The 26,210-nt window shown below is 50.2% G+C and overlaps 1 protein-coding gene across 4 annotated transcripts; it reads right to left on the bottom strand.

Annotated features, from left to right (window-relative positions):
* Positions 1-179: 179 nt before the first annotated feature.
* Positions 180-23,261, bottom strand: Szrd1 (SUZ RNA binding domain containing 1). Of its 4 annotated transcripts, none has more exons than XM_034503048.2 (4): positions 23,148-23,261; positions 7,462-7,511; positions 5,682-5,933; positions 180-3,023 (listed from the first exon to the last, which is right to left on the bottom strand). In XM_034503048.2, exons 1-4 carry the CDS (start codon positions 23,196-23,198, stop codon positions 2,921-2,923), a joined length of 456 nt encoding a protein of 151 aa, XP_034358939.1. In that variant the 5' UTR covers positions 23,199-23,261; the 3' UTR covers positions 180-2,920. The 4 variants fall into 4 exon arrangements, with proteins under 4 accessions (XP_034358939.1, XP_034358938.1, XP_076789965.1 ...); XM_034503047.2 differs by having other exon boundaries at positions 5,682-5,936; positions 23,148-23,260; XM_076933850.1 differs by lacking the exon at positions 23,148-23,261 and adding an exon at positions 22,442-22,561 and having other exon boundaries at positions 5,682-5,936.
* Positions 23,262-26,210: the final 2,949 nt, after the last annotated feature.

Below are 26,210 nucleotides of genomic sequence, written 5' to 3'. Positions count from 1 at the left end.
CAGGTTTGAGTCTGAGGCAGGACTCACTGAAACCCTGTCCAGGAGACTTGGGAGTCCTACAGTGATGGACTTAAGCCAAGTACCCCAAAAAGCCTCAGCCTGTGCAAAAGCAGGAACCCCTCAGGGCTGGACAAGCAACCACAGTATGGGATAGGAAGCCAGAAATGAGGACAAATATCTGACAAGTTTAAAACATGTATTTAAAATACAATTTATAAAATGCTTAATCTGCCGACTCAGGAGCCCGCGGTGGGGGTTGGGGTGAGGAGCTGCCTGCTACACCAGCAGAGCAAGACTGCAGGGTGCGGCCTCCCTCCCAGTCCCTTCTGTACAGATGCCCAAGGGTCCCCCCCTGGGGCCATATGACCAGAAGCAGGACCCCAGAGGTTTTCTTGAGTCTCTGCTTACCAGGGAGACTGGATGCAGCCCTGCCGGCCCATCCCTGAGCACAGCACCCCCAGATGGGGCATAGCAGGGTATGGCAGGGCAGGACAGGGCTAGGCGGGACAGGTGGGCTCTGGAAGGGGCTGATGGCAGCAGATAGGGTGTTACCTCCTGCCTGCAGGTGGGGAGCACCCTGATTGAGGGGACTGAGAAGGGCTGGTCACCAGACCCGGACCCCCAGCTCCTTTGGTTATAGGCTGACATCAGAGTAGTGGCTCATGGGAAGCGGTTAGCTGGAAGGGCTGAGGCCTGGCTCATGGGGTCCAGGAAGAGCTGGGGGACAGGACAGTACCATGAAGGCAGACAAAGGGGCAGCAGCCTCAGGTTCCTGCCCTTTATCCCCCTGGGGATTTCCAAGCCAAAGCCTGCAACTTACTTAAAGACAGAAAGAAAGAAAAAAGAAAAAAAAAAAAAAGCACTTATGGAGTTATAGACAACTACAAAAAATGGAAAAACACACACACACAAAAATAAACCCCACAAACACACACACACACAAAATCCAAACCGTTTCCCATGCCCTCCCTCCCCCAACACCAGTCCGTTTTCCTTCCTTTCTTTCCTTCTTTAGTGGTGCCGCCACCTCATCTAGGAGGCCGAAGGCATGACTGCCGGTGGGCGTGGGGAGGCGGGTGCACTGTGGGCAGGGCCTTCTTTGGCCAGACTGAGATGGGAGAGCCACTCTTGTAAACTCTCAATGTGCAGATGCCGCCTGCCCTTGGCTTCCACTAGAGGGGACCAGGCAAGCATGGGTTCTGCACCCTTCTCCAAAGAAAGGACAGTCTGTCCTCCAACCAAAACCACTAGCCCCTGTGGGTGGGCCCTAGACTCTGAGCTAGCAGCCAAGTTCCTTCCTACCCTGGGGTGGCCAGCCCTCATACCGAGGCTCTGTTCCTGCTCACTCGCAGATGGGCCCTGGTTTCAGGCAGGTCTAAGGGCTGTGCTGGGGAAGATGACGTGGGCCATTGCTACAGGGCACAACCAGAGGAACTGAAGGTGGTGTGATCCTGCAAAGCTCAACACCTTGGCTGCTCTGGCTGCCCTAATCCCACACCACCCACTCCCAAACCTGAGTGCTGCTCAGGAGAGGGGAGGCCGTCAGGCTGGCCGAGGGCTAAGGCCAAGTGCACTGGAGCCCATAAAGCCAGAGAGCACCTAGTGGGACACAGCCGCCCTCTCAAGCCTCTCCCACCAAGAGCCAAAGCAAACCTCCAGGCTCAGGGACAGAAATGGCCTTCATGCCAGCCTTGCTCTGTTCAGGAAAGGGGCCTCAGAGGAACCTAACGTGTTGGCCATCTGCCTTTGCAATGCAAAGTTTGTCTTTCTGATGCTTCCCAGGTGCTCTAGCCCCACCCATTTCACCAGGCAATGTTCCGGTACAGTCTCTGAGCCACGGCCAGCCACAGATCCTTAAGCATTCCATCCAGTCTTGCTGGAGGGGACAGGCCTCTCTACCTTCTGACCACTCCAGGCAGAGGCCTGGGGTTCCGGAGCCAGACTCTCTCCTGGGCTTGTGCTGACAGCAAACACTGGACAAGTGTCACCACTGCCTTTCTGAGCCCAAAGTCACTCTGTGCCCTCCTCTAGAAGCAGCGAACCTGGCCGGTAGGGAGCCAGCCCACCCTGAGGGGCATGGGAAGGGGAAGCCCGTTGCTTTCCCCATCTCTCACAATGCTAACGTGGGGTCAGCCCCTCCCCAGGCTCTCTGAGCTATCTCTAGGCAACTTAGCTGGGACTTAGCTGGAGGAAGGCGATTTAGGCACAGATGCTCATCTATGGGGGGCTCCTGAGCCCGCCCGGCCTCTCTTCTGGGCGGCAGTAGGAATACAGAAGCTAAGCTCATCAAAATCCTATTGGTTAATGTTTCTAGCAAATTTCCCAGAAACATCTTTTAAGTGACTACTAAACTACCCTTTCTCAATTAAAAATTCATTAAACTGCTAAAACCCCTTCCATGCACTTTTTCTTGCAAATCAGATTCTTTGTATAAACAAAAAATAGGAAGAAAAAAAAAAAGAAAGGATATTTTCAATGGAACTTACTTTTAAGTGATGGCGACATGCACTTGGGGTGGGTGGGGGAGTTCTCATTTGTGTTGTGAAATCCCAAATTAATGAGCATGATAAACTGTTATTGCTGGCACTGGCTTTACCCCAAGTGGCCAAGTGGCACTGTCTGACCCTCTACTCTGAGTCCTTGGTAGGTTCCCCGACTCCTCCCCTAATCCCCACCCTTTCCCTTTCTATTGACTTGGGACAGCCCTTGTCAACATGCCAATCACAGTGGGAAGGCGGGGAGGCAGAGGTCACAGTGCATGGGGTTCAAGGTCACAGTGGGCGGAGCAAGGGGGATCACAGTGCAAGTAAGTCAGGTTATTCCCTCTGCTCAAGTCCAGATGTCTGCCACAGCAGTGCAACCCATGGCAGACAATCCAGGAGGCGATGGTGGCAGCAGCGGCATCCTTTCTTGCCTGCATTTATCTGCGCTGTTTGAAGCCTTGTGACCCGTCAGGACCCAATGGCTGTCTGATCACATTACTGGGCTGCCTGCTGTCTTCGGGTTGGGAGATCCTGGTTGGCCTAAAGGAAGATAAAAGGAAGGCCTTGAGGGTAGGAAAGATGCCCAGAGTCTTTAGCGTACGTCACACTGAGTGTGGGCACACGTGCGTAGGTGTACATGTGTGGCAGAGGTCATCAGGTACCGTCCTCTATTCTTCACTTCTTCAAGACAGGGGCTTTCACTGAACCTAGAGCTCACCAGGGCTCAATTTAGGCACCCCACACGCCCCACGCCCCACCTAGTGCCAGGGTTAGTCACTGTAGCCTTGTATGGCTTTTATGTGGGTACTGGAGATTCAAACTGGGGTCCTTGTGCTTGTGCTGCAGGCACTACAGAGCCACGCCCCAGCCTGAAATCCCTGAACCTTAAAATCAACCCATGGCTGAGGTTGGGGTTACCAGCCAACTTGAACTACTGTGCCTATCTATTTCTTTGACAAGCAGACTAGGGCATGCATTTTCTACTTTGGCAGCTCCTTGTGGGAAGGAGGGAGTGGTCCATGGTCCTCCTCCTAGCAATTACAGCATTCCCCCCTTGTCATGTGCCACTGCTTATCTGTAAGCAGAGGGAGTGCATACAGCCTATCCCGTGGAGGGAGGAGCAAGGCACCTTCCACAGAACCAACTAATAAGACTGTTCCAGGGTTGGGCCCCTAGCCATGAGCTCAGGAGTGAGCTGCACCCACCTGGCTGACTCCTGTTTCCCTCCAAACCACGAGGCTAGCTGCTGACTCCTAGTACTAGAGAAGACAGAAGGAAATGGACTTTCCCACTCCAGACAGGCGCAGACTAAGAGGAGAGAACAGAACGGATGTTCCTTCAAAACGACGACGGCACTAGACATGGTGGCACATGCCTGTAACTGTGAGGGAGGCAGAGGACCCCAGTGCAAGGCTGTCTAAGCTACACAGTGAATTAGGCCAGCACGGGTGAGAACTTGGTTTCAAAAGGCCAAGATGCAAATGGACCATGGCTGCGCACGCCTTTAATCCCAGCACCTGGGAGGCAGAGGCAGGTGAGTTCAAGGCCAGCCTGGTCTACAGAGCAAGTTCCAGGACAGCCATGGCTACAGAGACCCCGTCTCCGGGAAAGAATAGCCAGAGAGAACCCTCAAACCAGAGGACTGGGAGATGCTCAGAGGCTGGCCGCTTGCCTGACAGCTTGTGCCTAAGTGTGTACTCTCCTACCCTGGGAAGCAAGAAAGAAGAGCCTAATGTGGTGTGGCTGTAACCCTACCACCAGAGAGGCTAAAGCAGGCCAGCCTAGACTACCAGGTCAGACAGTGTCTCAAAACACCACTACTAAGGGCTGGACAAGGGCCTTGGCGCAGAGCTTGCCTGGTATCAGTGAGGCCCTAGGTCTGGTTGTAGTTCTGTGTACAGCAGGTGAGGGAGGCCAGCTGTAATCTCAGCAGACAGGAGGTACAGACAGAGGGATAGGCATTCAAGGTGGGAGTGAGTGAGTTTGAGGCTAGCCTAAGCTAAATGAGACCCTGTGTCAAAAACAAAAAACAGGCTTCTGTGTGCCAGCACTTGCTTCTTCCTCAATCTTCACTGGCATGGTCCCTGTTTGTTATGTGTACAGTGTTCTGTCGGCACGGATGCCTGCATGTGCGTGCGTGATGCCAGAGGAGGAGCATAGGATCCCATTGCAGATGGCTGTGAGCCACCACATGGGTGCTGGGAAATGAACTCAGGACCTCTGGAAGAGCAGGCAGTGCTCTTAACCACTGAGCTGTGTCTCCAGCCCATCCATACTTTATTTAAAACTTATCGTATGTAATATGTGTGTACCCCAAAGCCCAAGCACAGAGGTCAGAGAACCACCTGCAGGGGCTGACTGTCTCTCCACTGTCACTGTGAGGGCTCCAGAGACTGAACTTGGGTAGTCGGGCTTGGCAGCAAGTGTCCTTAGCAGCCGAGCTGTACTGGCAGCCTGAGCCCAGCTTGTACCTGGGTGCTGGGGTCCTCAGGCAGGTCCTTAGGACTGTATAGCACTCACTCCACTGAGCCGCGTCTCTAGCCCCCCAAAGGCAGGGGTTTTTGTGGCTCTGGCTGTTCTGACAGCTATGTAGACTATGTAGACTAGGTTGGCCTGAAACTCACAGAGGACTAGCTGCCTCTGCCTTCTGAGTGCTGGGATTAAAGGTATGTGCCACCACTGCCTAGCTCCAAAGGCATGTTTAACAATTACTGTGTCATCAGAAAGTAACACAATACAAATCTAAATCAAAAGAAAAAAAAAAAATTGAAGAAAGTGAAAATTACCGCAAAAACTAGCATGGGGCTGCTAGAGAACCAGGCAACAATACTGGGCTTTTCTGGGGCCTGGGCAGAATTCAGCACCTTACGGCCATTTGTTCACTGCTAAGTATACGCTCAATGCTGGTGGGCAAGGCAGAATAACCCCTACCCTACTTCTGAGATCACCAGCAGGTTAAGTGGTTGGAACGTGTGCAGCTGACAGAGCGGACTGGAAGCCCATCCTTTGACCTTGCAGCGTGCACTCTGTGGGGGCCATCAGCCACCATACTTGACACCTGACAGCACCCTAGGCTGGAGAGAACTCCACTACAGTGCTTGGCTCTAAAGCTAAGGACCTCAGTTCGATTCCCAGAACCCACATAAAGGTGCCCAGCAGGCTGGTTCCTCCCCTGCCACTGGCGGCACCTACACTCACCTGTCCAGGATGGGTTTCTCCTGCTCCTCCTCGGGGCTGGCACTGCCTAGGATCCGTCTCCGGGCCTCTGCGTACTCTGCCTCTCGCTGTGCTAGGGACTTGACAGGAAGGGCTGGCCTGCTGGTGGAGTTGGGGCTGCTCACCACACCGTTGCTGGTGGGCCTCTTGAGGATGCGGATCTGTGGAGGGGGCCCCGTGGGAAGGCTATCGTCTTGAATCACAATGGGCACTTTGGGAGGAGATTTGGATTTCCTGCTGACAAAGCAAACACAGCTTCATAAATCCCACCATGAGCAGAAGGCCCATCCGAGCCCCACACCCTCCTCACTGTCTTCTCCTTCCTACTGACTGTCCTCCTGGCCCGGGACCAGACAACTGTACTCCCACACCTCAGGCAGGACAGCAGCCTTGCCACCAGCTCTGCAGGGCACAGAACTGCTCCAGAGATCTAACCCTGCAGGTCACCACCCCGTGGTCCTGGGACTTCCTCTCCATGTGCTTAACAGGCCCAGCAAGCACCGTTTTTGCCCTCGAGGCCAAAACATTTCACACCCCAAATTCAATGACTTTGATAAAAACTCCAGCTTCCCTATACAGACCAGAGTGTAGGAGGCTGGAGAACTAGGGAACCCCTCAGCCCAGGTCTCCCACAGTGTGTGCTCAAAATGAGACAATACATAGGCACCTGCTCTGCCACCCAACCTGGTAACAAGCAAGACAAGATTTACCAAGTTCTCTCTGCCTTCTGGCAAGTGACCTGTGGCTCTCAAGAGACAGGCTACACCAGACCAGCAAGCTACCTCCACACAGGAGCCTTTGAGCAGAACTCTCCCTTACCAGGGCGCTCTGCTCTACTGGGCAGCGGCGGGGCTGGGATGAAACAGCTTGGCAGTGCTCAGAGACAAGCATTGTCCACGGCTGCTAGATATGTACATCAAAGCCAGGTGGCCACAAGCAGAGGTGACACCCCCAAACACAGAGAGGACCCACAACACAAGGAGGGAGCAAACAGAAGCCACAGATGAGAACAGGAGCAAGGCAAGGAGAACAGCTACACCAGCCACCGGGCCACCCCAGCTCTTGTCCATAACCACTGAGAGCACTGCTAGGGCCTCAACTGTCAGCAGTGGAAGCTCCGTGCGGTATCGGATGCAAGGGTCCTAGGTGGGTGGGGATGACATGGAAAGGGGCCTGGAACCATGGGAGTTCCTGGGAATCATGAAGAGCCAGCAGTCTGACCACAACAGCAGGGAGTCTGGAAAGCCAGTGAGGACTCCCAGAATCCCTTGGGGGATGAATGTAGTCAGTTCTCTCTGCTGCTTGTCCCTGTTACCTAAGCCCAAAGTCACCTACCCTGAAACCCACTAACCACACCACACAACGGTGAGAAAACAATCCTTAAAGGTTTCCCAAGGATTTCCTAGCGTCTTTCCTTCCAAGATATCCTCATAATACACTAAGCTGTCAAGCCATCAAGGATACAGAGGAATTATCTGTCCAAACTCTTCATGTCACAAAAGACACCAATATCCACAGGGAGAAACAACTACCCCACACTTCGGAGGCACTGAGTGCAGCCACAGGTAAACCCAAATCTTGTCACCTCCCTCTCTCAGCAGACGACCTCACACAGGGTCTCACCCAAAGCCTCAATCCAGTGTCCTCGTCGCCTAGCTGCCCAGGAGCCTAACCAGTAACCTCGCAGCCAGCTGGGGAACACTGCCTGCCCAGCTCTTCGGTGGCAGGGAGCAAGAGCCCTCATGCCAGACAGCAGCCTTACCTCTCCTTTTGTGTGATCTTCAGTTTTTTTTCCAATCGTCTGTCTATTTCCTAGAGGAAAAAAATGTATATAAAAGTGGAAAAAAAAATCTCTCTCAAATAAAACCTTAAGTCTTTATTTTTCCAAGCTAAGGGCAGTGTCTTCTCTCTAGGCAGGGACTTGGCTGTGTCCTTCAGCTAGACCTGAGGTTTGGGGACCTGGCTCCCTCTGAAGGTCCATCTCCCCTTAGCCCCATGAACACAGCAATAGTTCTGGACCTCATCATTAGGTGGGTTTTTTTGTTTTGTTGTTCTTTTTTTTGCACAGCCTCCAGCCAGTCTCCTGTTGTCTCCTTCAGACTCACTCCAACCACTCCAACTTTCTCAACACATAGCTAACCAAGCCATCTCCCCACTCAAGCACTCGAAGGACATCTGCCTCTCCCATCCCTCCAATCTACCCTTCCTGTTTTGCACTAGAACAGGACTGAGCTGTCAGTGCCCAGGCCACACATGTCTGCAGCATCCTCAGCTCCCACTCATGCCCAGGGGCATCCTCTTCTTCTCTGATCCCACCAGTGCATCGAGCGCCTGCCCCCTGGTGGTTAACTCTCCCTTTTACATCCCCTCACGGCCATACGTGTCAACTAGTTCATAATCTAGTTTGCACTGGCACATGAGCTTTCTGAGGCCAGCATTTAGGGCAGAGAGAAGCCTGCTCTCTCTCTCCAAAGTGACCCATAGAATCTGAAGGTGAATCAGAGGAAAGAGTTCTCACTGGAGCAGATTGTCACAAAGTCACTATTGTAGAAAAAGGTAAAGAAAGAGCCTGGGGAAGACTAGGTGAGACTCATCAATCCATTCAGGAGCTCAACTCCCAGAACCTCAGCCTGCGGCTGCCTCTACAACTAGCTAGAGGAACTGCAGACACCTGCAAGCAGAGTGCACAGAGCTCAGCATGTCTCCATCTCCAGGCTCCTTGTCTGTCCCTCTCTCTGACGACCAGAGCAGCTAGCTCCCGGAGGAGGAGGACTGTGTACTCAGCAACTCTTTCTCTCAAGAGTGGCTCTGAGCCACTGGCTACTTTGCTGGCAGGGGATCTGGCAAGGTCAAGACATTTTTGGTGTGACAACACTGGAGGGTGACAGTAGGGGCTGCTCCTGGCTAGAGACTGAGTACTGCCAAGTGCCCTGCGATACAGGACCTGCTGTGTTCTGCTCAGCATTGTGTGCTAACAGTCTGTGCTCTGAGTATGGAGGCAGTTCAAGCTGGTTCGTCCCATCCACCTAAAGCCTCTCTGGCTCACCTAACGAGCGCCTGGGGAGGGAATCAGTGTTAGCAAACAGACAGCTGATCGTCATGAACTGAACCTGGTGTTCAATCCACTGGTTGAGAGTCCGACAATCTGACCAGCTTTCTTTAATGGTGTTCTAGAAGGTTCTCCCTCCCACCCCCAATCTTTCCTAATTTGTATCTCTTCCAACAATACAAAATTATACTGTCTGAAGCTACATTTAAGTACAAATATTGCCACTCATTCCAGGCAACACCATACTGTGCTGCTGAGGCACAGGCAAGCCTCTGAGGCACCTGGAAAGGCAGGAAAACCTTCCGACACGGCTTGAACGTAGCTGTGCCCGTCTGTGCCCGTGCATAGAGAACATATAGTAACCAAAACACTGTGACAGATACAGAATCTACACCAAGCGTAGCTCCTGACAGAACTAACTGTGACACAGTGTCATTTCAAGGCCAATCCAGTGTCTTATGCTAGCTTACTCCTCACGGTTTCTCACAGCAGCCTCTTTCTTCGTGAGTGTCGGCTGTGTCTGAGTGTATGTGCAGGCATGTGCTGTGCCCATCGCCTGGTCCGGAAGGTGTCAGATGCAGCTGGAGTTAGATGTTTGGGAGCTGCCTAATGTGGGTGCTGGGATTTGAGCTCTGGTCTTCATGGTTGAGCAGAAAGTGCTCGTAACTGGAGTCACCTCTCCAGTCCAGACTTTGTATTGATAAATAAGAGATTTCTAAAGCTTACCATTGCTGTGTGTATGTGTTTGTCATGGTGTACGTGCAAAAAGCAGAGGCCATCTCCAGGACAGCCTCGTCTCCCTTCTCTCCTCTCTCCCTATCGTGTGGGTTTCCAGCTGAAGCCAGAGCCTTCACTTGTCAGGCCACCTCAGCAGTCCCAGTCTACTTTTAACAAGGGAGACAAAAGGGACTGTGGTCTGTATGAAAGGCAAGGATGATTACAAGCCAAGGTTTGCTCCTGTAACATTGAGAGGTGGCCAGAGCCAGGTATGGCGGCTTATGCCTGCAATCCTATAGACTAGATTGAGGGCGGATGGTCATGAGTAACAGGTCAGCCTAGACCACATAGTGAGTCCCAGGTAAACCTGGGCTACAGAGTGAGACCCTAAACCAGAAAATAAAAAAACAATGATGAGCCGCAGATGGCTCAATGGGTAAACTGAGGACTTGAGTTCTAATCCCTAGCACCCAAGTAAAAGGTGGGCAGTGTCACAAGCCTGCACCCTAGTCCTGGGGTGGAGATGGTCAGCCCCTAGGGCTTGCTGGGCACCTAGCCCAGCTGCTGTGCTGAGCTCCAGGGTTAGAGACCCTGCCTTACAGAAACAGAAGACAGAGGCTGTGGCCCAGACATGGGGGAACAACATGTAACTACAGTGCTGCGATTGGGAGGAGGAGAAAGAGTTGCCACAAGTTCCCTGCCAGTCTGGGCTATATGGGCAGACCCTCACAAGATTAAAACCGGGCTACAGAGGCCGCTCATGAGGAGGCCCTGAGTTCTGGCATCCACGTCAGGTGATTTACAACTGCCTGAACCTCTAACTTTGTCCCTAAGTGAGACTGAGGACCTCAGGAAGAGCCAGACTCCTGCCCAGGTTCGTGGGAACCATCAGGGACAGTGGCCAGGAACACAGCTCTGCTGGATTCTAACAGGATCTGAAGCCCTCGTGACCTCTGGAGGCACCTGCATGCATGTGTACACACTGGTTACACAGATACACACACACACAAATAATAAAATAAATCATAAACAATAAAAGGAAGAGCCAGGCAGTGGCAGGCTCCAGAGAAACCTAGTTTCAAAACGCTAAATAAATGAATAAATAAATAAACGGCTCTGTGATTAAGAGCATTGGCCACTCTTCTAGGTCATGGTTCTATTCCCTGCACCCACATGGTAGCTCACGACCATCTACAATCCAGCGATGCTCTACTCTGATGTGCAGACATAAATACAGATAAAACGCTCATACATAAATAAGTGTATTTATGAGCAAAAACCCCACAAATCCCAACACCCCTCCGTACCACCCTGACACCAAAAACCAACCAAGCAAACAAAAGCGCTACAAGGTGTCACTGAGAGGAACTCAGTAAGGGAGACGGAGAGGAAGGAGGAAAGAGCGAGCCAGGTCTCAGTGTAAAAAGGTCTCAGTGTAAAGAGCATCGCGGAGATTAGCCACAGTGCATCTTAGATGGAAACGTTCACCTAGGGGTGGAGCCCTGAGTGACAGTCAAAGGAGCTGGGCACTCACAGGAGACCGCACTGATCTCCCCACTCACTCCACAAGGGTAGGAGGGAGTGCCTTGTCCTTTCTGGGGCTTGAACTGCTGTTGCCAGCTCCAGAGCCATGTTCTCTACCTCTGCCACGGTGTCCAGCCAAGGAGGATGGTAGCTGCCCCAACCCACAGAACCCTCTGGTGACTACTGCAAGCAACCTAACCCAGAACAGTCCCACAAGCTGCTTCCAATGAAGCTCTGGCTCTGGGTTAGAAAGTAAAACCCCTTTGTTCAGGTGATCCAGGCAGTAAGTAACTCTCGTCTTTGTCAGTCTCCAGCTTTCTCACAAGGATGGTGCTGACCTTGAACTCCCACAGTTAGCATGCTCTACAGCTGGGTGGACAGGAAGCACGTCTCCTAACTGACCAGGCAGGGCTGGGGAACTGGATGTGGGGGCGAGGGGTAAAGAAGAAACAATGGGGCTGGACCGGTATCACCTGGCTCACCTTTAATCCCAGCACTGGAGAAGCAGAGGTAGGCAGACCCCTGCGTGCTCTAGGCCATTCTGGTCTATGGAGCTAGTTCCAGGCCCACGAGAGACATAGGTACCCATGTCCCTGGTTCAGGTGGCTAATGTTAGAATCCAGCACAGCTGTGTTCCTGGCCACTGTCCCTGATGGTTCCCACGAACCTGGGCAGGAGTCTGGCTCTTCCTGAGGTCCTCAATCTCACTTAGGGACAAAGCAGAGGAATTCATAAAATCAGATGAGTGTGGTGCTCATGGCTATACTCCCAGCATTGAGAGCCCGAGGCAGGAGGATTATTCTGAATCTGAAGCCAACAACCTCATAAGGAAGTTGTTTGTAACAGCAAACTCTGATCTATGACAGAGAAGAGTCACAGGAAGGCTGTGGTACCTTAAAGGGGCATCTCTAGTGCAGATGGATAAACCACAGAGCTCTCCAGACACCTGCAGAGCCCGTGTCTACAGTTTACACGTTGACCAGCAACAGGCACTGGCTCAGACTGGCTGGGTTGGCTGTCCCTGCTCATTCGATCTTCTCTGGCAGATCCATCCTTGGGAGAGTACCCAAAGTTCTGGCACCTCAGGTTCAAAAATTTAGCAAATGTCCAAAATTATCTGAATTATAGATACTGGTACATGTGCTTTTGATGCCTTTAAAAAAAAAATTACAAAAGCACACCTGGGAGAAAAAGCCAAACTATACATGGGCTAAGTTAAAGCCAAACTATACATGGGCTAAGTTAAAGCCAAACTATACATGGGCTAAGTTAAAGCCAAACTATACATGGGCTAAGCTACAGCCAAAAGCATGCTTAGGGACTGAGAGGTGGCTAAGGGGCTGAGGCCACAGGTCCACTATTTGCCTCTCAATATAGACCTGGGCAAGCCTGTTTTCCATTCCATTTCCTATAAATGGAATTTATTTCTCTCCCTTTGTTACTCCCAGAGTGAGAGAAAACATTCCACTTTAATTAAGTGGGTCACCCCAGGGCACAGGATGTGGCCCTGACTCCAGGAGGAAGTCTAGGCTTTGGCAGCGCCTTCAACATCTTTCTACTCTGCTTCCCTAGGGAGGGAGAGAGCTGGGGAGCATCATTTGTGGAAAACCTGCTGCAGCAGATACCCCCAGTCCTGGGCCCAGAGGTGAGCAGGCTAGCTGTGCTGGTGGACAGAGCCAGATAGTGGGAGACACAAGCAAACCACAGATGCTGTGTGTTGTGGCAAGCAGTCCTGCCATGGAGTGCAGGACACATGGATCGGATAGAAGCAAGGAGAACAGGAGCCCAAGAAACTTCAAAGAGGATGAAAGGTTAATAGAGGCAGAGGAGGAGGAGGAGACGCCTCCCGGAAGGTGATGCTTCAGAACAAGTTTTCTTAGCTGAAACCCCCTTCCCACCAAGGCACTTAGCTCTCAGGGTGTCTGCTCTGACCCAGCATTGGGGAGCCCTCTGGACATTCCCCTCTGCCCTAGCTCTAACTGTGCACCTCTCAAGCTGGGGTCCACACTGAGGTCACTGTTAAGTGCCAAATGCACACCAGATTTCCCACTTAATTAAGAATGTGAATTAGTGTAGTTATAATATTCTAATGATTAAAATTTGAATTTTATTTATTTTATCTTATACATATAAGAACCTTAATGGTATGTAGCTACCATCTGTGTGTCTGGTGCCTATGGAGGCCAGGAAAGAGCATCAGATCCTGGAACTGGAGTTGCAGGTTCTTGTGAGTCACCACATGGGTTCTGGGAACTGAACCTAGGTTCTCTGCAAGAGCAACAAGTGCCCTTAACCTCTGAGTCATGCCTTGAGCTCCATATTTAAAAATCTTTAACGTGGATTACATGATGAAATAGCATCACTTTTGATCTACTGAGTAAAATTTCAATCATTAGGCTGGGTGTGGTAGATTCTCTGTAAGTTTAAGGTCAGCCTGGTCTACAGCAAATTCTAGGGTTATATGATGAGCCTGTCTCAAAACCCTAAATAAACAAACAAACAAAGCGAATAAATAAATAAATAAATAAATGCCAGGTATGGTGACACATACCTTTAATCCTAGCACTGAGGAGGCAGAGGCAGGTGGATCCCTGTGAGTTCACGACAAGCCTAGTCTAATTAAGAAGTTCCAAGACAGCTAGAAGAATATAATAGTCTATTTCAAAACATAAGAAAGAAAGAAAGAAAGAAAGAAAGAAAGAAAGAAAGAAAGACAGACAGACTGTGGCACCAGTGGCTCACAGGCACCGTCCTCCGACCACGGCTTTACAGTCTAACAGTAGTGTAGGACGTGGTCCATCAGCAAGGGGAGGATACTGTTTACTGAGGGCTGCATATCAGCCTAAAAGCAAGCAACACTTTTCCCGGTACCCAATGCTGGTGTACGCCCTGCCTGGCTTCAATCAAGCCTAGTTCCTACTCAGCCAAGGAGATCACAACTGCCAGACGCATAGATTTTTGAATCCTCAATCCCTCAGCCTCCTAGAAGCTCCCAACTGTCTGCAGCTTCTTCTTGAAGAGCTGTTTCTTGGCCCATAATCTACTCTCCAGAGCCTGTCTCTGCCCGAGAGACTCTTTCTCATCCTCTGACCCATCCCCTAAGGGGCAGGTTCCTCTGCTCTCCTGACCTCTAAGGGCTGGAGGTCCCAAAGTTCAGACCCCTCTGCTACATCCACCTTGGCTGTCCTTGGAACTTACTATGTAGGCAAGGCTGGCCTCAAAGGGATCCACCTGCCTCTGCCTCTCAAGTGCTGGGGTCAAGGGCTTATGCCACAATGCCTGCCTGCCTGCCTGCCTGCCTGCCTTAGTTTTAATTAATTTATCTTACACATGTGGAGGTTAGAGGTTCTCACCTCCTACCGCGTGGATCCTACCACCCGCATCAACCACTGAGACTTCTCACTGACCCTGGGTGTGTTTCTTTTTGAGACAGGGTCTTGCCTTTTGAGAGCAGGCAGATCTCAAACTCACAGTAATCCTCTTCAGCCTCCCAAGTGCTGGGATTACAGACATGTGCCACCATGCCTGGTTATAGTGGCTATACCTCACATAGGCCCACAACTTTACAAACACTGGCACATGGGCTCTCCCATTCTTAGGTATAAACTTACAACTCCGCTCACCCAAGCCTGTTTTCTCCACCATCACAGCCACTCAGCCTTGCAGCAGCTCGACGGAAGACGGATGCCCTGTTTATAGGCAGCTGTTTACAACAGCAGCTCTTGGTTGGTTCTGCTTTCAATGCACACTAAACCTTCTTCACAATAGTGGTTCAAGTCACCAACAGAGACTGGCTCCCGCCCGGTCCACCTATATTCCCCATAGCAGCCAGAGTGAGACTTGAAACTGACCCTGGCTTCCTGCTGCAATGTCCCATCAAATCTGGAGCCCCAGTGCCTTTGACCTTATGGGCCATTCTCCCTCCCCATTTAGCCACCACATGAGCCACCATTGTTCCTCAGACAAACACAATTCTGCTCCAGCCTCAAGGCCTCATCTACACTCAATGTCCCCTGCCTGGAATGCCCTGGTAGGGCACAACTATTTCTATCCTGAAGTCTCATTTTTTATTTTGTCCTGGAATTTTTAGTTTTGGTTTTTTGAAACAGGGTCACTACATAGCTCTGGCTGTCCTCAAACTCAGAGATCCACCCGTCTCTCTGGAACTTACAGCACCCCTTCTGCCTCAGCCTCCCCAAACCACAGTTTCGGGTGTCGCAACCTCCCAGCAGTCCCGTTACCTTTGTCCTTCTCAGATCCAGCTTTATAAGGTGGACTCTGCCTCAGTCATTCATGCTTCCTGTACCCCTAAATTCACTTGCCTTTCTCTGCAGGTGCACATATAAAACATGTCGGGGATTCCACCAACAGAGCTTTGTGAACTGACACTTCACACTTGGCCCGGGAGCCTACAAACAGTGCCTGACGCACCAATCTGCTAACAGTCCTTGTGGAGCAATTTTGGAGCTGTCCCAGTTTTAGATGGAAGAGAACTGACTTTGCGAGATTATGTCACAATATAGTTCCAGTGTGGGCTGGAGCCAGGATCAACTGGGTTTGTCCGTGTCCAAGAAGTGACTACACACTTTCAGACTAGAGCTAAGGTTGGCTGGGGGTGCAGCTCAGAAGCAGAACATGAGGTAGGACTCAGTGGAACTGTTCAATACCCTTCACTGTGTGTGTAGACTGTGTGTATGTTTTCCCCTGTGGGACAGCAGGCTCTGCAGTCTCTAATGTGGCAAATCTTCTGGTCACTATCTTCAATCTCTGCCTCAACTCAGGTGCAATCAATCAGCCTTGCTGCACACGCAAGTGGCAACTTGACAAAGGACACACAACTAGTGACAGAACTGACCAGCTTCTGCACCAGGCAGGTTCTGGTGAGCCCAGGTTTCTTAAGAAAGGGCAGGATGACTTCATGGCCAGCCAGCCAGGCAGTGGTTAAGGAAATAGCTCTTCAGCAGAAACCAGACCCAGCAATTTAAAAGGACCCAGCGGAGAGGGCCTCGGAAACTGCAACTGCAGTCCTGACACAGAGGAATGTTTGCCTTTGGACACTTGATGGCTCAGTGTGGGAGGGAATCCATGCAGGGCAAACAGAGCAGGGCAAAGTCTCTAGCACTCCGTCCGCTGTGTGGGCTTGTACTAGTCGGCTTCTCACACAGCACTGGGCAGCTGTGCAGTAGGACTCCGAGACAGCGAGCAAGAGCCCTTGGAGTCTGAGGACCTGTGAGCCTTGAACAGCTGTGCACGGCTCCAGCCCTCACTCCAACCTCAGGGCCAAACCTATCAAGTCAGGGCTACAAAGGAGAAGCAAGCAGAGAGAAGGCTGCCCCAGATCAGGCCTGTCAGGAACCCCCGGGCTAAGTGGCTTCTGTGGCCACATTGGGAGACAGAGTGAGGAGCCCATCCTTCCTAAAGGAGGCATCTCCACTGCTCCCAGAGACTATCAGGTGGGTGGGCTTCGGAGGACGAATCAAGTTACTATCACAACACCTCCAATTTTATTTGCACACCCAAGGGTGCTCTTATCAAGTCCAGTTTAGAATCAATCGGTGGCATTCAGCAGGCAGACGAGAACACAAATGAGTCACAAGACACACAGCGGGTACTCCAGAGGAGAGAGGAACTAGGACCCATGTGAAGGCACTCAAACCTAATCCTGAGCAAAAACCATTTCTCTCTCTTTTTCACCTGGTCAAGTGTTAAAAGTGGTATTACAAGCCTGAAGGCTGAGGCAGAAGGATCACAAGCTCAAGGCCCACTTGGGCTACACAGTGAGACAAACTGAAGAAAGGAATGTTTTAAGATTCCAAGCAGCCAGGCCCTCAGTGGCAGTCACTGTTGTGGGTGTTGTGGGCTCTCCAGCACTGGGCTCAACTCACCCCTGTTAAGAAGCAGGTCAAGCAAGCCCAGGTGAGAACATGGGAGACCTTCAAAGACCCAACACAAAGCATGCTGAAGCATCTCACCAGTTAATTACCCAGTGACAAGCCAACATAAATAACCAGAACAAGGTGCGGGACTCAAGGGTCCTGGGGCTAGAACTGACCTCAATGGCTTCCTTTCTTAGAGCAGGGACAAAGCAACTTCCACCCTAGAGGTCGGTGACAATGAGTAAGGTACACTCAGACCTACTGTAGTGAGCTCACTCCACTGTCTCACAGCCCTTCCAGAAGAGTCGGAGTGTCTGTTCACCATGCAACCAGGCAAGAGGAGCAAGACCACCCACTGGAGGATCCCCGTAGGCCTGACCCTCAGGGTCCTTAAGGAACAACAAGCCTGACTTCCACAGACTCGCACACAACTCTCCCCAGCACCAAGGCTCCTACTAGCCACACTGACACTCCCTGGGGAGCAGAATGGCTTACTTCCTGTGTACAGAGGGGACGTCTCAGCACCAGGGACAAGATAATGTGCACACAAACCACTGATGGGATTTCTTCCCTAGATTATCTTAGTGTTTGGAACCAACATCCTGCAAGAACAAGATGTTAGGCAGCTGTGTGTCAGAGGCTAGCAGAGTTAAAACTATTTACGTAATGAAATCTCTGGGGTTACTAAGAGCTTCTGATGGCATGCCAGGTGGTACTCTTCCCAAGCCCTAGCCCCAGGCCCCACACACTACCCAAGGGGATGGGGGGGAAAGGGAGGTTTTAGCTGTGAGCTCAGTGGCACTTACATTCCAAGCATAATCCCTCATAACACAAAAAGAAAGAATAAATTAGTTTTTAAAAATGTTGTACTTTGGTCACAACCAGGTAAAATATTTAAACCCAATCTCTTCCTAGGAAACCAACATGTCAGTCTCAGTCTTGACAGGAGAAAACTAACCCACACCACTGAGGGAAGCATTCAGAAAACACTGCTTTGTGGAAGACAGCTACCTGAGTCAGCAAGGACTGCTGCTCACCGAGGGGACCAAAGCCCTCTAGAGGAGGGACTATTAAGAGGGCTGGCCCCAAGAACACATCTGGGTCACTACATCTCAACAATAGCAACTTTCTCTTGCAGGATTTCACCAACAGCTTTAAAGAGAGGCTTCTCTCCTGCAGAAGGAAAAGCCCCGGCAACCATGGCAGCTCCCTCAAGAGCCCAGAGCATGCTGACAACAGGGCCCATGCAGCCTCCGTGAAAAAGACTGGGAGCCACTGCTGAAAAGTCCCTCAGTACCCTCTTTTCTCGCTGAAAAGTCCCTCAGTACCCTCTTTTCTCCGAAACCACGGGAAAGCAGCTCTCTTTCCAGAGGTCGGGTTCAGCCAGCTCACAGCCATCATGGCTCAACGGGCCAAAAGCTCTGCAGAACAAAACCCCCTCAGAGAACACTGCAGGTCCCGAAAGGATGGGAAGTGCTGAGGCCGTGAGGCCTGGCAGAGCCTTCAGGCCTGGCAGAGCTGGGTGCCAGACTAACTCACCTATTGTCTTGTGCCCACTCCACAGTCAACTGCACACACTCCAAGATAACAGAATAAAACAAAACACCGTGTACAATACAGCCACTCCTCTAAAGGAAAGATTTTATCTCTTAAATGAAAAACCAACTCTAGCTTGCCTCTACTAAAAAGGAGGGCGGAGAAAGGGAGACAGCTATTTAAAGCTTTCTACTGCTTTAAGGACAAAGTCGCAGCTCTCAGAAGCAAGTTCAAATCGCCCCTACAAACCTCTCTGGCTCCATCTTTTTCCACTGAGTCCTGCCAACCGCGGTGACTCCAGCCAGGAGGAAATGCTTGCAGTGTGGAGCGCTTTCCCGACTCCGCCTGTCTATGTGTACACTAGCCACACCACCACCTGCCCAAAGACCAGACACTGCACTGCGGCCCGGCTCAGCTCAACTTTCAAATCTACATTTATTGTTCCTCTTCCCCCCACCCTGCCCCTGAGACAGTCTCCCTGTGTTGCCCAGGCTGGCCTCCGATTCATGACCCTCCTGCCTCAGCGGCCTGAGCCTTGAGGTTACAAGTGTGCACCACTATTCTTGACTCTTGGTCTTTCAAAGTTTGTGTGGACATCATCTCCTGCACAAGACGTCTGGTCCCAGGCATGGCACCCACTTGTTCACCTTCTACACAGTGTTGCTGCTCCTCTGACTCACTGGACTGTGCCCCAGTGCCTGGCACACAACTGATACAATGTCTAGGGATGCTTTCTCACAGGGCCAAGCATCACTGACGGGGCAATGACTGGCTCACATGAGTGGAAAGTAAATATACATTTGAATCCTCAACCCAGAAGACTAGTTACCTAGTTATCCTTTAACTTGCACAAGACATTTTCTTGGGCTTGGAAATGATCTCTTGCCTGCCACATATGAGACCTTGGGTTTTAGTCTTGGTTCAGGCAATATGTAAGTGGGTGGGGGAACTGACATGGAGGCACACGGCTATAATCCTAGAGGCAGGAGGATCTGGGCTTCATAAAGACCCTGCTTTTTAAAAGGAGATTCAGGGTGCTGATGCCCAGTTCAATCCTGAGAAGCCTCGTGGTGGAAGGAGAGCCAACTCTTCCAAGCTCTTCTTTCTCTGACCTCCACATACAAACTCCCCAAAACACACACAAACGATAAACAAGTGTGAAAAAGATAAATGTTCTTCCCATCAACTGCTTAGTTTGAGAAAAAAAAAATCAAAAGAAACTCTAGGTATCTAGGGAAAGGTCGCAGTGTTTTGCAGCTGCCAGCCTAACCCCACTGTCACCCCCTTTCTAGCTGAGGTGTTTCATCAACAAGAGAAGACAGACCACTTTCCATGTGTTTCTTTTGTCTAAACAAGTGGCATGTATAACTAGCTTCAAACCATCAGAACCAAAGCTGAGTGTGGTGGTATACACCTTTAATCTCAGCAAAGTAGGTGGATCTCTGAGTTTGAGGTCACCCTGGTCTACGGAGTGAGTTCCAGGATAGCCAGGGCTACTATACAGAGAAATCCCACCTTGAAAACCAATTGCTGATCTACTTTCTGGGGCAGGAAGATGTCTTCCAATTACAAACTGCCATTTGAGACTTACTGAAGATAGAGGCCACAGGTCAAAGTCTGAAGCAGGAGGGAAGATTCACCTCAGGTAGTGCCTGTGCTTAGTTTGCAAGCAGAGGCCCTGGGTCCAACCCTCAGGGCCCTCCCTATCAATAGACCCGATCAACAATGACTCAGCTCTACTTTTCCACATCCCCACCATGCACATTTTAAAAGAAGCATTTCTTGGTGAAAGGTAAATTATCCTATCTGAACTGTCTTTAGAGTGTGGCTGAACTTCTCTGAAGGAAACATGCAAAGGAGCGATTGTCCAGTAGGAAAGCAGTCTCAGATGAGCAGCAGCCTGGTTATAAAACCACCTGAGTGATACTTCAAGCCAGCCCTTCCACCAGTGGACACCACTCTACCCTGGGTACTCGAAGACACTGGGGGAAACACACTGTGGCGCTGGAGGGCAGGGATCCTCCATCAGTGGACACCACTCTACCCTGAGTACTCTGAAAACACTGGGGGAAACACACTGTGGCGCTGGAGGGCAGGGACCCTCTGCATCTGCAGAGACTGGACACTCAGATTTACAACCTGCCAACTCCCAGGCTCTGATCTCTCTGCTTCCACCCAAGTTTACTTCTGCTTGCTTGCTTCTTTGTTTAGGCCTTTCTGTTTTGGAAGTCAGGCACATTCAAAACTCACTGCAGGACGGGAGACAAGGCAATGTAAAGCCAAGAATGTTTACACCAGCAGTCAAAGACGTGGCGCATGCAGTGCGATGCAGTGCGTGAGCCTGGTGCGTCCTCCTCACCCTTCTCCTTCAAAGGGGCATTACTCAAGGGAGCCAGCATGACAGCCTTGAGCCGCCAGGGGAGATGTGTGTGTAACCCCAGCATCTGGACGGCTGAATCTGAGTACTCGCTGCATTGGAGGCCAGTCTGCACTACAGTGTAGAAGTCTGGCGTTCACAAACAGCACATCTTCAAAAACAGCGCTGAAGCCAGGTACCTGGGAGGCAGAGGCAGGTGGCTCTCTTAGTTTAAGGAGAACCAAACCTGCACAGCGACTGTAGCCAGCCAGAGCTACACAGCGAGACCGTATGTGGTGGTTTGAAAGAGAATCTAGCTCTTCTAGACTCTTATGTCTGAATGCTTGCTCTCCAGTTTGTGAACTCTTAGAGGCATCACCTTGGTCAGGGAGGGGTCTCTTCACAGTGAAAAGACAGTAACTATGAGTCTCTGTCCCAAACAAATAAACTAAAGCAAACATATTAAAAATATAGAGCAGGGGCTGGAGGGATGGCTCAGGGGTAAACAAGTGGCCACTGCTCTTGCACAAGACTAGCGTTCCCTTTCTAGCACCCCACAAATGGCTCACAGTGGGCTGTAACCCCAGCTAGAGGACCCATGACTTCTGGCATCCTCGGGCACCCACACGTCCACGAGCACCCTCACGTTCTCTGGCAGTAGTGGTGCATGCTTTCAATCCCAATAGTCCCCTCAGGAAGCCGAAGCAGGCAGAGCTCTTTCCAGACCAGCTGGTCTAAAGAGCAAATTCCAGGACAGCCAGGGTAACACGAAAGAAACACCATCTTTACAAAATAAATAAAATAATAACGTAAATAAAAATCAGAAAAAAACTGTTTTTTTTTTTCTTTCCTATTTCTTAATGCAGGAGGTGACATGAGGGGTGACACTCCTCCTAGTGGCAGACCATAAATGCCTCTACCGGAAATTGTGCATTTTCTGGCAGAAGTCACTATTGCACACACTTCCTAACAGGCAGCACGCACTCAATATTGACGGAATGAATAAACACCTAAACAACACCTGTTACTCTCCAGAAAAATCTTATCTGTTGAGTGTGGTGGCACATGCCTTTAATCCCAGCACTCTAATTAAAGGCAGAGGTAGGCAGACCTTTGTGATTTTTGAGGCCAGCCTGGTCTACCTGGTGAATTCAAGGATAGCCAGGGCTACATAGAGAGACCTTGTCTCAGAAACACCAAAACCAAAACAAACATTTTCTGGATTCAATCGGCATGTACCTTAAAACCTGTAATAAATACTCTCTGAACCAAGCACTCCTTCAAATGCTCGTTAATGCTAAGTGGAAAAGCATCACCGATCCTTCGAGAAATGCTGAACTAGCGGAAAAAACTTCGAGGCCAAGTTTCAACATTCCTATGAATATACACCACTGCTGCGCTGGTTAGAAGCGCCAGGGGCAGACAGACCCAGCTCCTCCTCTATCCTGGTATATGTGACTCCCCACACATAAGCTTTTAAGGTGAATGTCACTGGAGCCCAGCATAGCACAGGCGCGGACACATGGTCACCAAAGAGACATTTCCGTCTCCACGAAGGTTAGCGTCGAACCTCAAACTCTGAAATGAGCACGATAATCACGAACCTAATAGACGAGTTCCTACTTGGAATAATTTTTCCTTTACCTATAACTTTTGGAGGCAAGCAAAAACTCCCAAATCATACCGATCGGTAACCTCCCCTTCTCCTCGCAGGCATGAAGCTTCTTCCCTTCCCTTCTTCCCTTCCCTTCCCTCCACCCAGACGAACGTAGTCCGAGATCCTCCCCATTGCGCAGATCTTTGGGTGGGTCCCGGAGAAGAGCGGATGCCCAAAGAGTTTAGGGGAGCTCTGTTGAGATCCCCGGGAGACTCGAGTAAAACTGAAAGAGGAAAAGAGAAAGGAAGAGAAAAACCCAGACTCGCTCACCGCGGCGCAAGGCGCACAGCGGCGGGGGATTTCGGCCCAGCGCCCAGTGGTCCCAGAGGACACATGGTCTCTTGCTCCCCGCTGTCTCGGGGCCTCCTCCCGCTCTTCCTCCGAGCCAGGCACGCCGCCGGAGCCCCTCCCTTACCAGACAGAGCCCAAGAACTTTAAAATGGTCCCTGGAGCACGGGGACCAGAGAGAGTTGCCCCGGGGTAGAAGGTGGGGCGCCCTGAGCAACGCGCACACCGCCGGGCGGAGAGGCACCCGGCAAAGGTGGAGGGAGAAATGGAACGCGGCCCCTTTAAGAGGCCTTCACGGCGCTCCGGGACCGGGGGCCTCTCTTCCACCTCCGGCCCGGTGTGGGAGACCCTTTCTTGGGGAAAACTATCCCCAGACCCGCTCCCCGGAGGCTTCCCTCACGCCAGGTCCGCCCGGCCCTGCCGCGGGGCGGCAGCTCCTCCTTACCCCGCTGTCTGCCGCCTCCTCCCAGCTCTCAGCGACCTCCTCATCTTCCATCTTACTCGCCGCTTTCCCTCCTCCCCCAACCCCTCCCCGCGCCTGCGCCTTGAAGCGCGCCTGGGTCGCGGGCGGAGGCACGCAGGGCTTTCCTCAATGGACCACGCCCCCTCACTCAGCCCGGAAGAGGCGCCAGGCCAGGCCCTTAATGAGCTTGGTCTGCCATGTTGAAAGAGGGCAGGGAAGTCAGATCGACCTCCATCTTTCTTGAGGTTAACACGCCCGCTGGTTTACTGAATGAGCGTTCAAGTGAACGCTCCAGTTCGGGAACTGTGTACTTTGGAACCATCTTTTCTTAGGGCAGGCAATGGTTGAAAGGAAAAAAAAAAATTGTTTTTCTTCAAAAGTTGAATCTCAAAAGAAAAAAAGTGAGTTTAAGTTTTTCTAAGCTACAGGTTTTGTGTTTGTTCTACGATATTCTGGAAACATTTCTATACTTCGCAAAGGATTACAAATATCTCTCGTCCGTAAAACATTGTATTGTTTCTATTTGATACAGTAAAATTATCACATTTTTTTTCTCATAAAACAGTATTCTAGGGGCTGGAGAGATGGCTCAGCCATTAAGAGCACTTGCCGCTCCTGCAGAGGACCCAGGGTCAGCTCACAACCATCTGCTAACTTAAACTCTAGGGGACAGGATGTTCTCATTTGGCCTCTGTAGGTACCAAGCACGCATATGGTGCGCAGGCATACAGATAGACAGACAAAACATGGCCAAGGACTTTAATCCTAGCAGTGGGAAGACAGAGGCAGGTGAGTCTCTGTGAGTTCAAGCTAGGCCAGCCTTGTCTATGTAGTGAGTTCCAAACTAGCCTAGGCTACATAGTGAAACCCCGTTTCAAGGTAAATAAAAAAAAAAATAAAATAAAAAAAAACTCAAAAAATTTAAAACAAACAGCATTTCAATTATCCAACACTGCTTTATGCCCCCATCATTGTGTTGAAAAGTTTAGCTAGGCTCTCTAGGGCTGTGGCGTATCCTCAACTGACTTTAATCAAGACCAACCAGTGTGGTGAAATCATTGATAAACGATAAACCACAGGAAGAAAAGATTGAAAAAAAAAAAAACAAAAACAAAAAAACAACTGAAAATGGTGAAAAACGTGCTGTTAAAAAGCAGGCCTGCCCGGGCAGTGTTGGTACATGCCCTTAATCTAGCACTCAGGAGGCAGAGGCAGGGGAATCTCTGTGAGTTTGAGGCCAGCCTGAATTACAGAGTGCATTCTAGGACAGCCAAGGCTATACAGAGAAAAACCCTGTCTCAAAAAACTAAACCAAAATGAAACAAAAGAACAACAACCCGCCCCCACCCACCCACACCTTATTATACCAAGAGTCACAACAGGTATCTGATCTACCTTAAAAAGCCTAAGGGTTATGACTGAGGAAGGGGGCAGTGCAGAAGCTCCTCGTCTGTGTGTTTCATCTCTCTAATCCTTTCTCCAATCACAGAAGGAAGGCAAGGAGCAAACGCCATGTGTTTTAATTTCAGGGACATGTTCCTTATAGTTAGCTCTATAAAAGCATGCTGTTGAGTAGGGCAGCATGTGGCTGCTATAATCAAGTTTACTGACTGGGGATGTGTTTTTCCCTCATAGTTTTAGGGTCCTGTTAATCTTAATAAAGTAACAGTTTCCTGTTGTGACATTTTGTAGTTTGTATTCTTACTGATTATAATTGCAAACATGTTGGTAAAATGTTACTAGTTTTTCTTTCCTCCTAAAGTGACCTGTTTACTAACTCTGCAGTGTCACAGCATTCTGTATTATCTCCGTATCTGTCTTTACTTCACTTCGTGCTCTTAGAACCTAGAACCTCCTTCTCTACACCCCTACCTGTATACTGAAGACTTTCAAGATGTTTCTGATTCCAGTTCCCCACCACCATCACCTGGCCCCCTGGAGGGTTTCATTATGTATCCCTGGCTGTGTTAGAATTCACTCTGTAGACCAGGCTAGCCTGATTGGAACTCACAGGGATCCACCTGCCTCTGTGTGCTGAGTACTGAGATTGAATGTGTGTACTGCCATGCCCAGCTGGGATTCCAGTTCATGTAATGAGGCTTATTATTATTGATAAGCAGATGTCTCAAAAGCAGTTCAAACTTTGACACTCAAAGAATTGGACTATCTCACTGTTTTCAAGAATAAAGGATGTCATATTGCCTATTTCTGGTGACTGTATTTATTTGTGAGTCTTCTGTGAATTCATTTTTAAGTGTGTGTGTGTGTGTGTGTGTGTGTGTGTGTGTGTGTATACATGTGCATGGGCAAGCCAGAGATTGCATAACAGGTGTCTTCCTTGATCGTTCTCCATATATTGAGGCAGAGTGTCTTACTTGAACCCTGGGCTATTCGATTCAGCTAGTTAGGAATGCCTTTCTCCAACTCTCAGGCCTGCTTAGGGGTTTCAGGTATGCCCTCACTGTCGTTTATGTGGTGCTGGTGATCCAAACCCTAGCCTTTTTTTTTTTTTTTTTAAGATTTGTTTATTTTTAAAGATTTATTTATTTTATGTATGAGTACACTGTAGCTGTATTCAGACACACCTGAAGAGTACCTCAGATCCCATTACAAATGGTTGTGAGCCACCATATGTTTACTGGGAATTGAACTCAGGACCTCTGGAAGAGCAGTCAGTGCTCTTAATCACTGAGCCGTCTCTCCAGCCCTAAAACCCTAGTCTTCATGCCTCCATAGAAACTGCATTACCAGGTGGCCTCTGAATACATTTTTTGAAACAAATTCTCCCATGTCTTGGAAACAGTGATGTGAATGAAACTCTCTTACACCAACTATACTGGACAACATTTCACAGAAATGGACAAATTTTCAGCCTTGTAGTTACAGAGTGTGGTCAACAGAGGGAGACAGTTTCTTTTAATTCCTCTGTGGCAGACAACCTTAAAGGTAGGACAATCTAGCTGTGATTTTCAAGAGAACCAGAAAGACATAAATCTTGGCAACCATTTGAGGATGCTGCAAAAGTAATAACTTTTGTTCCACTTA

This window comes from Arvicanthis niloticus, chromosome 5 (genome assembly GCF_011762505.2).
Source record: "Arvicanthis niloticus isolate mArvNil1 chromosome 5, mArvNil1.pat.X, whole genome shotgun sequence".
In the NCBI taxonomy this organism is placed as follows: Eukaryota; Metazoa; Chordata; class Mammalia; order Rodentia; family Muridae; genus Arvicanthis; species Arvicanthis niloticus.
This window is presented reverse-complemented; position numbering and strand designations above follow the sequence as displayed.

Bases quoted from the DNA above. Each gene is read 5' to 3' on its own strand.
- Szrd1 (XM_076933850.1), bottom strand. From the start codon at position 22,546: ATGGGGAGGATCTCGGACTACGTTCGTCTGGGTGGAGGGAAGGGAAGG. The intron at 7,512-22,441 runs GTATGATTTGGG...TTTTTCCTCTAG, and splicing joins GAAGGGGAGGTTACCGATCG to GAAATAGACAGACGATTGGA. The intron at 3,024-5,681 runs GTGAGTGTAGGT...ATCTTCCTTTAG, and splicing joins GAGAAACCCATCCTGGACAG to GCCAACCAGGATCTCCCAAC.